We start from the raw sequence: 15,589 nt of genomic DNA on the forward strand, positions 1-15,589 counted from the left end.
GGAAGAAACAGGACGTCTCCAAACCGTGCCTCCTCCGTGGGAGAGGCCGGCCCCCTCTCCCAGCTCCCCAGGACCTGCCCGAGACCCTCCTGGGATTAAGTTGCAGTGTATCCTGGTGGGGACGTGCTGGCCCAGTGACAAAGGGGCCACAGCCTGAAGGAGCCCAGGACCCGCAGCTGTGCCCAGCCAGATAAGCTGCGTGGGGTGGATGGTGGAGAGCTTGTGGGTTGTGGATCCTTTTCTGAGGACAAGGACCCCAGGAGGCGGTGTCCTCTGCTGCTCTGTTTCACGGTTCAGAGGCTCCTGGAGCGCGGGACACACGTGAAGAGGGGTGAATGTCAGAACAGCCACTGCAGACGAGGGCTGAAAGGCCTGTGACACCATGGATCCCGCCGTCCTCTGGAACTGAGAGCAGGGAACGGTCACAGCACTGGACTGGCTGACAGGGACAGGGGTGGCAGCTAGGCGGCAGCGTTTGACCATCAGTGGCTGTGGAGGCAGCTCTAATTAGAGTTGCAGGGCTGGAGCGGGGCCAAGGGCCAGAGCCGCGTGGGGTTGTGGAGGTAACTGGTAGAACACCATGTTCCTAGGAGAGGGACAGGCAGCCCACAAGAGACTGCCCAGCTTGTTGGAGCAGAAGAAATCAGGGTTGTGTGATGGGGAGGCCAAGGGCACTCTCTCGAATAAAAAGTCGTGGCCAGTCGCGGTGGCTCAAGCCAGAAATCGCAGCATTTTGCGAGGCCGAGGCAGGTGGATCACCTTGAGATCGGGAGTTCAAGACCAGCCTGCTCAACATAGTGAAACCCCATCTCTACTAAAAATACAACAATTAGCTGGGCATGGTGGCAGGTGCCTGTAATCTCAGCTACTCAGGAAGCTGAGGCAGAATTGCTTGAATCTGGGAGGTGTTGCAGTGAGCTGAGATTGCACCACTGCACTCTAGCCTGGGCAACACAGAGAGACTCTGTCTCAAAATAAGTAAATAAGGCCGGGCGTGGTGGCTCACACCTGTAATCCTAGCACTTTAGGAGGCTGAAGTGGGCAGATCACGAGGTCAGGAGTTCAAGACCAGCCTGACCAACATGGTGAAACCCCATGTCTACAAAAAATACAAAAATTAGCTGGGCGTGGTGGTGCATGCCTGTAATCCCAGCTACTTGGGAGGCTGAGGCAGGAGAATTGCTTGAACCCAGGAGGTGGAGGCTGCAGTGAGCCGAGATTGTGCCACTGCACTCCAGCCTGGGTGACAGAGTGAGACTCTGTCTCAAAAATAAATAAATGGGGTCGGGCGCAGTGGCTCACGCCTGTAATCCCAGCACTTTGGGAGGCAGAGGCGAGCAGAGCACGAGGTCAGGAGATCGAGACCATCCTGGCTAACACGGTGAAACCCCGTATCGACTAAAAATGCAAAAAATTAGCTGGGCATGGTGGTGGGCGCCTGTGGTCCCAACTACTCGGGAGGCTGAGACAGGAGAATGGCGTGAACCTGGGAGGTGGAGCTTGCAGTGAGCCAAGATCATGCCACTGCACTCCAGCCTGGGCAACAGAGCCAGACTCCTGTCTCTCTCTCTCTCTGTATATATATACACACACACACATATATACGTGTATATATATACACATATATATACACACACATATATATATGTCATGACGCTGCCCAGTTTCTAGACCTGAGTGGGTTTCTGACCCAGAGAACAGTCACTGAAGTGAAGGCTGAGTCCCTCAGAGGAAGATGTGCAACACCAGTTATTTTGGACTGTTGCAAAAATAACCCAGCTAGATGCAGTGCCTTTGCTAGAGAGGGTTACCCAGCCTGCCCAGGTGTGCGGTGAGGCCGCTGCTGGGTGCGCATTCTTCTCCATCTCCTGCATGGCAGGAAGATCAGTCACACTGCCTTGGAACTCAAAACAGGAAACAGCCAGTTCCTCCCCAGAGCTATGGGCTATGGTAACATTCCTGCCTCTCTCCCAAGAATCCAGAGACTGGCACCAGCTGAATGAATGTCCCCAGGACGTCACACTGGCCCCCTCTATATCGATGGCCCTGTGCTAATGAGACCAGATGAGCAAGACGTGGTGAGCACACTGGGCCCTCCTGAGTGAGAGAATCCCCTCCAAAGTAGAGGACAGATAGGTGACTGCCTCTCGCAGCCCCTGCCAGGACACACAGCACCTGGAAGGCTTCTGGGAGCTTGAAGAGCATATTCCACATTTGGGGAGTCTGTTCCAACTCAATACTGGGGGACATGAAAGGACAACTCTGAATAGGCACAGAGCAGAACCAGCTCTACCGCCGTCCAAGCCCAGCTCCCGTGTCCTGGTTGCTACTTAACAATCTGACCCTGCAGACCAAAGGCACGGGTGGTAAGGGGGGGGGGTTTAAAGTCAAGTGCCCATGGAAGACCCTAACCACAGGCAGGTGCAGAGGAGGGCTGTGCTATCCGCAGTGGGTGTTGCGTGCCTGCATCGAGGACTCTTGCCGTGGTTCTGGGCCCCTGCGGAGATGCACGGCCTGGCCATGGGATGCCCCATGGGTGTGTCTCTGCCTTGCTTGCTGTCACTGGCTCTTAGACCTGCCCCATCATGAGGCTGAGCAGGCAGCGGTCGTCTTCAGGGGGATGTGGTACATCCAGGACAGCAGGAGGCGGCACGCATAGGTTGTCCCGGCCTGTGCGGACCCCACCCCGTGATTCGTGTTCCCAGAGCAGACCCACATTCACACCATTGCTGCCTCCCTGTCTAACACAGCTTGGCTGAGGTCCAGGCCACTGTCCAGGGACTGCCATGAGCGTCTGTCCGCCTTGGTGTCAGCGGGAGCTGGCTCGTCCTTTGGTGGGGGCCGTCCTCTGTGGCAGGGTGTCCTGTGCCCTGGCGGGAGCACTCCTCACCAGGTCGTGACAACCCACAGCACCTCCAGAGGTGGTCCCCTGTCCCCTGGGGGACATGACAGCTGCCTATTGAGAACCGCTGGCTCACAGAACATCTCATCCTGCGGATCCCGCCCAGTGTCTGTTGCATTTGACCAAGGGACGCGTTTACAGCAAAGTCAGGGGTGGGCTTGACCGGGGGCATTTCTAGAAGCTTCTAGCCTGACAAGGCATGCCCTGTGGGGATGAAAGCCACCCCCAGGACCTGTGTATGCGCCAAAGCAAGATGCTGGGGTCTGGGAACCGAAGTGGAGGCCCTCTAGGCCCTGTAGTCCCCAGTCCCGGCTCCCACAGGGTGGGGCTCCCCCAGGGCTATGGCAGAGTCTCTGCCTGGGCCCAGAAGGACAGCGGAGGTCCACAGTTCACCCCAACCTCACTCTTCCAAGTTCCCCTTTTAGAAAGAGGCCCCGGCAGCGCAGAGGTGCGACGGGGCAGGTGCAGTGGACGGGAGCCGGCCGAGTCCCGGGATCCGAGCCGGGCAGGGCGGTCCCACAGCGCCACCTGTCGGCCGCGCGCGCCCAGGTCCTTGGCCCAGGCCGGGCGACTCCGAGGGGCGGGAGCGCGTGTGCGGCCCCGCGGTCCGCCAGCAGGGCCCGGGCAGGGGTCGCAGTCTGAGGCGGGAGCTGGCGGGGCGCGGGCGGCACCGCGTGGGGAGGGGCGGGCCAGAGTCTCCCCCAGGAGGCGGCGCTCCCGGTCCCAGCTCCAACCCCAGCCGCGCAGGCGCCCCTCGAGCACCTGGGCAGGTGGACCCCAGCCCCACGGTCCCAAGGACCCTGCCTACGCCCTCGCCCCTGCCCCGGCCCCGGCTCTGCCCGCGGGGTCGTCCCCCATTCCTGCTCAACCGCCCCCGCCAGCCCCCGTCCCCCGTGTCCTACGGGGACCCCTCCTGGCTGGCCCCGACCCCCCGCTGAGGACTCCCTAGAGTTCACTGGCGACAAGGTGGAGACCGGGGTCGTCTCTGCTGCGCGCCCGGGATCCTGCTCCCAGCGTCCGGAACCGGGGCCCCTGCCCTGTACACCTCCTGTCCTCGACGCCCCCAGCCTGGACATGGGGGTCAGTAGTACCAGGACGGTGCATGGTCAGGGAAGGGGAACCAGGGCAGGAGCAGGACAGAGGTATCGGCTGAAAGGTAGGGCGGGGGTCCCAGACCAGGCTGCAGTCCTACCTGATTGATGGCGGCTCCACAGGGCTGAGCGGGGCAGGGACGTGAGGGACATGGGAGACGCCTGTCTGCCCACGTGGTGGTGCACAGTGGCCCTGGGCCAGCCCCTGCCTGGGTCCTCCTCCCTGGCTGTGCCCTCTACTCCTCCCTCAGGTACCTCCCAGGGACCGGGCCTGCCTTCAGGGCTTCCCGCTGGGGTCGCCTAGTTCCCGCCCACCCATGGGTAGCTCCACCCTCCCACAGGAGACTCAGGTGCTTGGCCCCCCAGGGCCTCAGCTGGTGTCCCCTACTTCTTTCCATGGCCATCCCTGTGGACTCTCTGCCATGCTCTGACCCCACTTTCTGAGTCCCCCAAGGGCCCACACAGCCCCCGCCCCTCTGGCCTCTGCCCTTGGTCTGCATGGCCGGGACCCCATCTCTAGGTGGTTCCATTGGCACGTGAAGCAGACTGCCTGAGAGGACTGCAGTGGACAAGAGCAGCCCCCATCTCGCCCAAGCTGAGCTGTGCCCCCTCCAGGGATTTGGGGCGCCCTGGCCTAGGGTTAGAGGGAGAAGGGGAGAGGCAGTGAGGCTGCTGAGTGCAACTGACTCAGGAAGAACCAGAGGCGAGATGCAGGGCCAGGCACCACTTACCACTCAGCCTGCCAAGTGGGCTGTGGCCGCCTCTGCCTGTCAGGGACCCACAGGGCAGAGTCCTACAGCAGGGCTCTTCCAATACCCAGGTGAGCATGACCACCTGGAGCCCAGTGAGCACAGGTGCACTGAGGTGGGGTTCATGGGCACAGAACAGTGTGGACATGGGGGTCAGTAGTGCCAGGACAGTGCACAGCCTGGGAAGGGGGGCCAGGGCAGGAGGAGGCCAGCCAGCCTCCTACCCCTGGGGGACATCGGCACGGACAGGAGGGACGGCGTGACTGAGGAGTAGGTGAGGGGGACCAGGCCAAGTGGGAGGCCCAGGGAGGAAGCCGTGGCCCCTCAGAGGGAGCTCCCAGAGTCTGCAACCTCTTACCCGCAGCCAGCTTTCTTCTTGGAGCGACTTCATTCCCAGGTGAGGAACAGGCGGGCCCTGGGGTTTGTGATTGGCTGTTTCCTCCAGCGAAGCCCCCAAAGATGCCTTTCCTCTGCCCGAGGGTCCCTGCTTGTACATCCTTTGAATCACTGAAGAGGGGCCCATAGGTTGGACCCCTGCAACCCACCTGGTCACGTCTTTAGGTTCTCGCCCGAGGGAGGGGGAAGGGGGGGGGGGAGGGGGGCACGAGGGGGCGGGGGCGGGGGAGGGCCCCCCCCTACGCCTCTCCTCCCCTCCTTCCCTCCTCCTCTCCTCCCCCAAGCAGCACGTGAGTCCTGTTCAGGGACAGCAGAGCCACCAGCCCAGGACCAGACCTGCTGCCTCTGCAGACCTCGGCAGCCCTGGTCACCTCCCGGCTCTGGCAGGACAGGTGCAAACTCAGTGGTAAAGGTCTGTCCTGATTAATGAGACAAACCCATACCCGTTCTCCTGATTACCTTCAATGGTCAATTTTATTACAAAGAACTGTATCAAAATATACAAGTCTGTTTAAGAACAACCAAGAAATGCAGCTGTTTAAGGGCCAAATGAGAATCAACCATTAGAGACCAGGCAGCTTCTCCCTCCCGCTGTCCACTGCAGGGGACACATCCTCGGGGCCACATGTTCCACAGGACGTCCTTCTGAATAATTTAAAGGGCAAGTCTAGCACGTTACAGGTCTTCGTGGGCGGGCGAAGAGCTTATGTCAGACTTTCTTCTGTGAGAAGCTGTCAGAAAACAAGCACAGGCAGTGGCTGACTGAAAGGGCCCTGGGGACGAGGCCTTTCCTGGGACAGCAGCAGGTGCAGGGACTGCAATCGAGGGTCAGCTCAAGGCCGGACGCGAGTGGTCAAGGCGCTCGGGGAGACGGTTCCCAGCAGATGAGAGATGAGGCAGAAGGGATTGCTGCGGGTGTGGAGGATGCGGAGATGGGGCGGCAGGGTTCGCGGCCGGTGGGAATGGGAGCGGGCAATGGTGGTGGGGAGGAGAAAGAGGGGACGGGTGGTGAGTAGGAGGAGGGGCAAGAGGGACGAGGGTGGGGGAGGGGAGGGGCAGAGGGACGGGGTGGTGGTGGGAGGGAGGGGCAAAAGGATCGTCAGGACATCAAATCAGGCGAACAAATCATCAGGCGGCAAGACAAATCAAAATCAAGATCTGCGGATTTCACAATCAAAAGACAAAATCATCAAGATAAATCAAAAGATCCGTCGCAAACCTCCAGGATTTCAAAATCAGGATTCAAAATCTTCAGTCTTGCTGTTTACTACGATGCTTCTGGGGTGGAATTGCTTTTATTTGTCCTGCTCAGGAAACAGCTTCTGGAATCTGAATCCTGCCTTATTCATTCTGAAAAACCCTTAGCCAACATCTCCTTGAATGCTGCTTCTTTCCCACACTCTGTATTCTAGAATTCTGTGAGGACTGTCATGGGCAGAGCTGTGTCCCCCAAAAGATGCTGAAGTCTTTACTCCCAGCACCTGGGATTGTGACCTTGTTTGGAAATAGGGTCTTTAGAGATGGCTAAGTTAACACGAGGGCATTAGTGACTGGTGTCCTTACGAAGAGGGGAGGTTTGTACAGACACCACATGCGACTATGTGAAGACACGGGGAGCAGGTGGCGTCCCCAGGCAAGGACAGAGGCCCGGAACAGACGTGCCTGCCCAGCCTCCCAAGGAAGCAGCCTGCTTGCATCTGGGCCTCTGACTTCTGGCTCCAGATCTGTGAGAGGCACATTTCTGTTGCTGGAGCCCGAGTCCCTGGTTCTTGGTAAGGCAGCTCCAGGAAACAGGCATGGGGGACCTGCTTGCCCTTCACCACTTCCTGCCAGTCCCTGTCTTTGTGGCACCCTGGGCAGCTTCCCCAGATGACTTTTCCAGCTCCTCAGCTGCCTCTTCTGTGTCTGCTCCTCCTTGCCTGCTGAGGTTTGAGGTTCAGAGACTTCCCTTTTCATCGTCTTAACTTCCGTTTGAGCTGTGAACCTGGGGCTTCATCCTCAGGAAGCTGGTACCTCTCTGCCCAGTGTGCCCACACAGAGGTGTTATGCACCTGTCTTCCGGGAACCCCCCTCTCACTATCCCAAGGCCACTGTCTGTGTGGATTTCAGACCAAGCAGCCAGTCTACCTGCAAGCCCTGAGGTCCAGGGGAGGCAGCCCATGTTGGGGGAGCTCGTGTGGAGGGAGCCCGTGTGGAGGGGGCCCGTGTGGAGGGGGCCCGTGTGGGGGGGGGCCCGTGTGGAGGGGGCCCGTGTGGAGGGAGCCCGTGTGGAGGGAGCCCGTGTGGAGGGAGCCTGTGTGGGGGGGCCCGTGTGGAGGGGGCCCGTGGGGGGGGGGCCCGTGTGGAGGGAGCCGCGCCACTCACCAGCCTCTGCCGGCGGCACACAGGCATCTTCAGTTTCTTCGAAGCCATCGGGACACACGCAGACGTAGCTCCCTGGAGTATTGTAGCAGTTTTCGTTTTTCCTCACACAGGCTTTTTCTGCTAGTGAGCACTCATCTACATCTAAAATTAAAAGACTCCGTTTTAATAATTACTCCACTTAGCAGATGTGCAGCAGACTGTGAAACTCATTCATTCAGATTCACTCACATAAAGAAAGCACAACGATGACAAACGTCACGTTACAGAAAGGAGCAAAGGTCAGGAAAGGCTTCAAGAGGGCAGAATTTCATGTCTCAAAGTTGGGCCCTCAACTGGTAGAAAATGCAGAGAAGAGACCTCCAGGTGAGGCCAGAAGGCTGGCATGTGCCCAAGAAGCCCACTTTCTTTTCTTTTTTTTTCTTTTTTTATTTTTTATTTTTGAGACGGAGTCTCGCTCTGTCGCCCAGGCTGGAGTGCAGGGGCCGGATCTCAGCTCACTGCAAGCTCCGCCTCCCGGGTTCACGCTATTCTCCGGCCTCAGCCTCCCGAGTAGCTGGGACTACAGGTGCCCGCCACCGCGCCCGGCTAAGGTTTTGTATTTTTAGTAAAGACGGGGTTTCACCGTGTTAGCCAGGATGGTCTCGATCTCCTGACCTCGTGATCCACCCGCCTCGGCCTCCCAAAGTGCTGGGATTACAGGCATGAGCCACCACGCCTGGTCAGGAAGCCCACTTTCTCCACCTGGATTCCAGCCACGCCCAGGCTCACCCAGGCAGCCCACAACCATGGCAGGCCTGGCCTTAAGCCTCGAGGCAAGCACCACCCAGGAGCTAGAGAGAAAGCAGAGGCTCTGGACCTGGGGAACGAGGCCACTGGGGAGAGGCTGGTGCAGCAGTGCCATCCACACCAGGGTCGGCCATGCAGAGCTCATCCCCCACCCCCACTGCTTCTGCATCTCGTGGACCTCAGGGTGAGTGTGCAGTGACCCTGGGGAGCTGCGTCTGCAGGACGGGTCTCAGCTGCTTCCCATCCCTGGCAGCACCTCCTGGGGCCATTCACATCATGGTCCCTTGGGAAGGGTCCACCTGCGTCCAGCACAGACCCTGTCACTGACCTGCACACTGTCCATGCTCCCTCGCGTAGCCGGGGATACACTCTTTACAGTTTCCTGGGCCTTCCCCTGTGCAGCCCACACAGCTGGAGTCACACTCTGCAACAGGGAGCCAGCGTCAGACCCCCACACGCCGGGGAGCCTCTAGCATGGGACCCCCACACGCCGGGGAGCCTCTAGCATGGGACCCCCACACGCCGGGGAGCCTCTAGCATGGGACCCCCACATGCCAGGGAGCCGGTGTTGGACCCCCACATGCTGGGGAGCCTCTAGCATGGGACCCCCACACGCCGGGGAGCCAGCGTTGGACCCCCACACGCCGGGGAGCCTCTAGCATGGCTTCCAGTGTAGTGGCTCACTGAGGGTCCTGCTGTCTGCACTCCCAACAGTGAAAACTGCCCGGGGCTGTCACAGAGGCTCCTTCCTGCTGCTGGGACTGGGGATCGGCACAACTCTTCTGGGGCACTATGGCCCTAAAAGACACATTTCCTTGACTGAACGATTTGGAAATTAATCCAAAGAAAATCATAAGGAATGTGAAAAGTTTTACCTTCAAGAGTATTCACAGTTGATAACAGTTGAAAAATTGTTATGACGTAAATGTCCAGCAATAGACATTGTTTTAAACGTATGAAACAATGGCATGCTCCAAAATCATGAACATGATGGAGAAACCACAGGACACAGGACAAGCTGCTAGGTGGAAAACACTGACAGGTGCTGTGGAAAATCACACAGGGCACGTTGTGGGGGCGCTGGGGGGCACGAGCAGGGTGCGCTCTCCGGGGAACTCGTGGGTTTTTAATTTTCTTTAACTTACTTGAATTTCCTGATTTTCCTACAGCAAATACCTATAACTTATTTTGCCACACTAAGTGTTCTTAGAGCAGGCAGGAGGTATATAAGTGATGCTAAGAAGTCATAAATGAATGTTTACAAAGACAGCAATGAAACCCAGGAGGGACCCGGAGTGCAGGCCCGCCCGCTTGACCCACCTTCGCACGTGTAGGAGCCGTTGGCATTCTTACAGAACTGTGCGGCGCTGCAGGGAGGTGTCTCGGCCGCACACTCGTCCACGTCTGGAACAGAATGGCACAGCTGTGAGCGGCCCAGGACGGCCTGGCCAGGGAGCAGGAGAGGAATGATCATGGCCTGATACAGCCCACGGACAGGACCGGCTGGGGAAGGGCAGGGAGGAGGGCAGCCCCTGGGGGGATCATCTCAAATGCCCTCCTCGGAGGTCCCATGTGGCAGGGGAGGGGATAAGGCGATGGCCAGGCCCTGTCCTTAGAGAGTCAGTGCCAACTGTGGCAGGGGCCCCGTGAGGATGGTGACGCATCGCGTGAGGGTGAGACAGTGAGAGCCTCCACACCTCACACCCCCACATCCCTCTCCCTTCTCCCCAGAGCTGTGGAACCTGCCAGGGGCTGAGCTCCAATTTTTTTTTTTTTTTTTTTGAGACAGAGTCTCGCTCTTTTGACCGGGCTGGAGTTCAGTGGTGCGACCTTGGCTCACTGCAAGCTCTGCCTCCCAGGTTCACGCCATTCTCCTGCCCCAGCCTCCTGAGTAGCTGGGACTACAGGTGCCCGCCACCACGCCCGGCTAAGTTTTTGTATTTTTAGTAGAGATGGGGTTTCACTGTGTTAGCCAGGATGGTCTCGATCTCCTGACCTCATGATCCACCTGCCTCAGCCTCCCAAAGTGCTGGGATTACAAGCGTGAGCCACCACACCCACTCGGCACCTGGACTGCGGGAAAGCCACAGCTACTTCCAGACCCTCCCCATGAAGCCAGAGCCTTTGGCTTCTCCAGAGCTCAGAGGCGCTGCAGGGCTGGCTTTGTAAGTGCTGTGCCCATAGCCAGGCTGGCGGGAAGAGACACAGCTGAAGCAGGTGATGCCCACCATGTGGGGGACAGGGTGGGGTGAGCATAGCACAATGCTGGAGACGTCCAGACCTGGCACCACTTAGAACCTGGAGGCCTGTGTTAGGAGGTGATGTCCCCCTCCTGGCTGAGCACTGCCAGGCACGGAGCTGGCTTGTCACACTGGTGTGAGTGGGGGGCCGTACCCCTCGGACAGCAGGAGCTCGTGGGCAGCCCCCTGCCACCCTAAGCTTGCCGTCTGCGGGAAAAGGCAGTTTCCATTGCACATGCCAGCAGCACGGCCCTGCCCTTCTGCCTGCTCCCCAGACCTGGCTGTGCCACTGTGCCCTGCCCCTTCCCACATCCCTCGGGACCCACCAGCCTCCGCCACCATGGGTGCAGCCAGGACCACCCTGATATGCCCCATCCGTGTGTCTTCTGAAACCCGCACAGAGGGATACAGCTGGCCCCTGCCGGCGGCCTCCCACCCAGGAACACACTCGGGTGAGTTCCCAGGAGCTGTCAGCTGACTCGGGGCAGCTGGCACCACAGGTCCACAGCCCCAGGGCCACCTGACAGCAAGGACACTGTGGCCCCGATGCCTGCCCAGTCCAGAAGGTACGAAGGAAGTCCCATGATCCTTCCTGACCCGTGCATGGTGGGATCACAGGTGTGGGAGCCTAGGGGTCCACTCAACGATCCCCCTCCCATGACCCAGAATGAGCAGAGATGGGGAGGGCCGTGAACCAGGAGCAGCTGGCGGGACGGGGACGCAGAGGCTGGGCAGAAGCGGACCTTGGGGAGCCCCCACCCCTCGACCCCTCCTCACCCACGCAGGCGCCCTCCTCCACCCCCGGACCCCTCCTCACCCACGCAGGCGCCCTCCTCCACCCCTGGGCTGCTCCTCACCCACGCAGGCGCCCTCGTCCATCACCCAGCCCACTTCGCACTCGCCGCAGTCTCTGTTGGTCGGGCCCGAGCACGTCTTGCAGGACTCGTCGCAGGCTGGAAGGCAAAGGCGGGCCTGGGTACGAACCCCACTCTCAGGTGCCAGCTTGGGGACAGGGCTTGTTTAAAAGTGAGGAATTTAAGGAGAAAAAGCAACATGGGGTTTTCAGTGCCCATGAATTTAAAATTCTCAGCAAATCAGGACTCCAAGGAATTTTTAATAACCTGGAGAAGGCAGCTATCCGTACTCTGGAGCTGTAGCCTGGCTGGGTGTGCGTGTTCCGGATCCACACGTGCCCCATGCCATGCCAACATCCAAGAGACAGACGGCAAGGGGTGTAAGAACCAGAGAGGCCGGTCCTGACAGGCGATCCACAGGTCTGTCTGCCCAGAATAGCCTAGGGGGCTACCGGCCAACCATGCACTCATGTCTAAGACGTCAACACACCCAGAGTTTTCCTACATATCAGTGGCAACCAGGGAGAAAACGTCCTTTGGAAAGATGCCACTCATAATGGTCTGCAGGGATTTGACAGGTGCTGCTCTCCGGGCCGGTGCACGGCCCACATGGTACCTCCAGGACCTGTGCACTGCGTGGCCCATCACAACTCAAGGTCGGGGCAGATCTCGAACTAAAGAGGAAGGTGAGTAGCTTCTCCCTTCTGGGGGCTGTTATGGGACAGGAAGCGCCCCTAACAACCCCTGCCTCTATCTTCTGACGTTTTAATTCATCCTTCTGGGCCCCCGAAGCTTCCCTGGACATCCGGGGTTAGGATATCAGCAGGCCCCTGTTCCCATCTAGGCAGGCAGCTCCAGCAAGCAGCTGTTGTCATCCTGCCTCACCCCGGGGCCGGCCCAGCCGTAGCCCGTACCTGTGCAGACGCTGTGGGTCTCGTTCCGGAGCGAGCTGAAGTAGCCGTCCATGCAGTCAGTGCACAGTGGGCCCTGGTACCCCACGTGGCACCGGCAGGACCCGTCACCCTGTCTGCTGCCGTCTCCGCTGCAGTGGCCATTCCCGCTGCAGGGCCTCTGGGACCCACCCTGGCATGCTTTGGGGGACACAAAACCATGCTCAGAGTACACCTGGTGGTGACTGGTGGGATGTTCTCACACAGAGAGAACACACTGCACCCAAACCCTGTACGATTCTGAGGACGTACATGAGCCTGCAGGCTTGGAGTGGGTGTTGGGGGAAACTGATTTCCTGGGGTCTGCAGGGCTGGCGGTGGATGGCCTGAGTGGAGCAAGCCACAGGCTCCTGGACTTCACTACGGCCACGTGCTGCATGATGACGTTTAGGTCAACAAGGGACCCTGCATGGCACAGCTGTCCCCTAAGATGATAATAAAGCTGAGCAGCTCCTATTGCCTAGTGACATCACGATACGCCTTATTACCTGTTCTATGTTTAGATGTATTCAGGTGACACATTCTTACCACATGTCGCAATGGCCCACAGTACTCAGGACCCTCACGTGCCACGCGGGTGTACGGCCTGGGAGCAGTAGGCTCTGCCAGGCAGCCTAGGTGCGGAGCGGCTGCACCACCTAGGCGTGTGGAGTGCACTCTGCCATGTTGGCACCATGACAAAGTCGCCTAATGATGCATTTCTCAGAACATGCCTGGTCGTTACGCATGACTGCACTTTGTGTGGCTTTGGGCAGCCTCAGCTGAAACATGGTGATGGGGACACCGATGCATCAGGGGCGGAGACTGCAGGGAGAGTGGGAACATCAGCTGCAGCCTCCAGTGTTCGCCAGGGATAGACGCAGAGGCTGGCAGGAGGCTGACGGGGGGCAGGTCGGGGGTCTAAACCTGAAACTTCTGCTACCTGATCCTGCTTGACCACGTGATTGCCTTTTATAAACGTTAAACCGTGGCTTCAGTTTCTGCACACTTCTTCACAGAAGAGCCCTGTCCTGCAGCACCCATTAAGGCTCAAGGCCGTGCACCCAGCCTGATAGACACCTAGTGCCCTGGGCTCTCTGCAATGGCAGCCACAGAAGCCGTGGTGTGGTCCCCTCTGTGTACACAGGGAGAAGCCCCTGGACAGGTCAGTCAGGACAGACTCTCAGGTGAGTGGACTCAGCTGTGAACAACCTGAGTCAGTGAACCCCTGAGTTAACAGCACAGCTGGGATGACATACTCAGAGTTTTACACTAAAGCGTGAGGTGAGTGGTGAGGCTGCAGCGGGAGGGTGCGAAGTGCTCCAAGTTGGGTTGGGGATGGGGGAGGCAGCCGTCCGGCAGGGTCCCAGACCCTACAGAAAGCTGATGTCCCCCAGGTCCCCTCTGTGCTTTCATCCCCCAAGAATTGTGAGAGGAAGAGGGGAAGTGACGTAGGAGATGGGATTTCCCTAAGCAGAAACGCACCGAGACAGTCAGGACCGTAGGTTCCTGGAGAGCAGCACAGTTTCAGCGTCTTCACACAAAACCACTCGAATAAGTCAGGATACTCGTTCTTCCTGAGGATGGAGGAAAACATTCACTGAATCCCACCAGACACGGCTCTTTAAAACAAACATGCAGCTGAACACAACATAGGCTCTAGAGTATTGCAAGATCCAGGAAACAAGAGTCTAGGTGTGGACAGAATCTTCTCGTTAATTTCCTGGTTTTGATCACTGACCCTGGTGATAAAAAAACAGTAATGCAGGGGTAAGGTGGGTGTGAGGCAGGTGGGAGCTCCATACTGTTCCCGTATCTTTCTAAGTCTGAGGTTATTTCAAATTCTAAGTTGGAAAATAAAAAGTATCTTCTAAGAGGTTTTAAGGCACTCACAGCTGCAGCCACCAGGCTTCCAGGTGTTCCTCCTGTGCCTCCAGCATCTGGTTGCATTCGAAGTCGCTGCTCTCGCACAGCCCCTCCAGAATCTCCAGCAGGCGAATCTCGCTGAAACACAGGCCCACGCGGGCCTACGGTCAGTACCACAAGCCAGTGAAGAAAAATTCAAACCAACACACCAGCCCGGGTGCAGGGGAGGGGGCCGGGATTCCAGGCAGAGAGAGTAAGGGGACCCCACTGTCAGGGGGCCAGGAGCGGTTCACACAAGTGGGGCTGGTGTTCCAGTTTACATTTTAAAAAGCCACTGTCTGTTGAGGGGGTAGGGACCAGAGCAGAAGCTGGAAGGCCAGAGAGGATCCAGCCATTAGTCCTCAGGCAGAAGCCAAGGCAACTCAGACAGGTGACTGGTGCCTCGGGGGCTGTTCTGTCTCCCTGTTATTAACACAGGCACCAAAGGCAGGACACGGCTTCCCAGGACAGGGTCAGGCCAAGACCCACAGGGCTGCTCCAGAGCGCCCACCTGGACTCATACTTGGACAGCGTCTTTTCCTCCCAAGCTGTGTTCCCGCCGCCAAAGTTCTTCTTTGCGGTGTCCACCAACCCCTGCGAGGAGACAGTGCCCATAGGGCTTGGTACCACCTGACCCCCCGCCCAGGGTGAGGGCGACCCCAGGTCGAGGGTGAGGGGACCCCAGGCCCACGGTGGGGTCAACCCTGGGTCCACGGCGGGGGTGGATCCTGGGTCGAGGGTGAGGGGGACTCCAGGACTACGGAGTGGCGACTCTGGATCGACGGTGGGGGGACCCCAGGCCCACGGTGGGGGCGACCCCGGATCCAGGGTGAGGGGGGCCCTAGGTCTAGGGTGAGGGGGACTTCGAATCCAGGGTGAGGGCGACCCTGGCTCCAGGGTGAGGGGGACCCCGGGCCCAAGGTGGGGCAACCCCGGATCCAGGGTGAGGTGGACCCCGGGCCCACGGTGGACGACCCCGCCCGGCCCCTGCCCACCTGGTTAAACTTGTCCACCAGCCCCCGGCACCGCTGGCAGGGCGTCGGCTTCTTGGCGGCCTCCGGCGCGGGCAGCAGCAGCAGCAGAAGCGACAAGAGCCCCAGCGCGGCCCGGCGCGGCAGGCGCATGGCGGGTAGCACTGCGGGCAGACGCAGCCGGAGCTCCAGGTCCTGCGGCCGCGCGGCTCCGGCCTCTCGGCCGCCCACCCGCTCCCAGCCGCGCCGGCCGGTCCCCCTGGCTACTTGACGGTGCCGGCGAGGCCCCGCCCCGCTCGCCAGCCCCGAGCCGCTATTGGTCGATGGGACCCGCCCCGGCCTGATGTGGACCAATCCGAGCTCGCCACGAGAGGCGACCAATGGGAAGGGCCCGGGTCAGCG

General features: G+C 59.4%; 1 protein-coding gene across 1 annotated transcript; it reads right to left on the reverse strand.

Annotated features, from left to right (window-relative positions):
• Window positions 1-6,429: 6,429 nt before the first annotated feature.
• Window positions 6,430-15,494, reverse strand: LOC100999125 (protein disulfide isomerase CRELD2). The gene is made up of 10 exons (XM_031656174.1): window positions 15,212-15,494; window positions 14,728-14,810; window positions 14,205-14,315; window positions 13,797-13,888; window positions 12,297-12,473; window positions 11,386-11,481; window positions 9,609-9,692; window positions 8,617-8,712; window positions 7,476-7,643; window positions 6,430-7,309 (listed from the first exon to the last, which is right to left on the reverse strand). The coding sequence occupies exons 1-10, from the start codon at window positions 15,338-15,340 to the stop codon at window positions 7,215-7,217; spliced, it is 1,131 nt and encodes a 376-aa protein (XP_031512034.1). The 5' UTR covers window positions 15,341-15,494; the 3' UTR covers window positions 6,430-7,214.
• Window positions 15,495-15,589: the final 95 nt, after the last annotated feature.

This window comes from Papio anubis, chromosome 16 (assembly GCF_008728515.1).
Source record: "Papio anubis isolate 15944 chromosome 16, Panubis1.0, whole genome shotgun sequence".
Taxonomy (NCBI): Eukaryota; Metazoa; Chordata; class Mammalia; order Primates; family Cercopithecidae; genus Papio; species Papio anubis.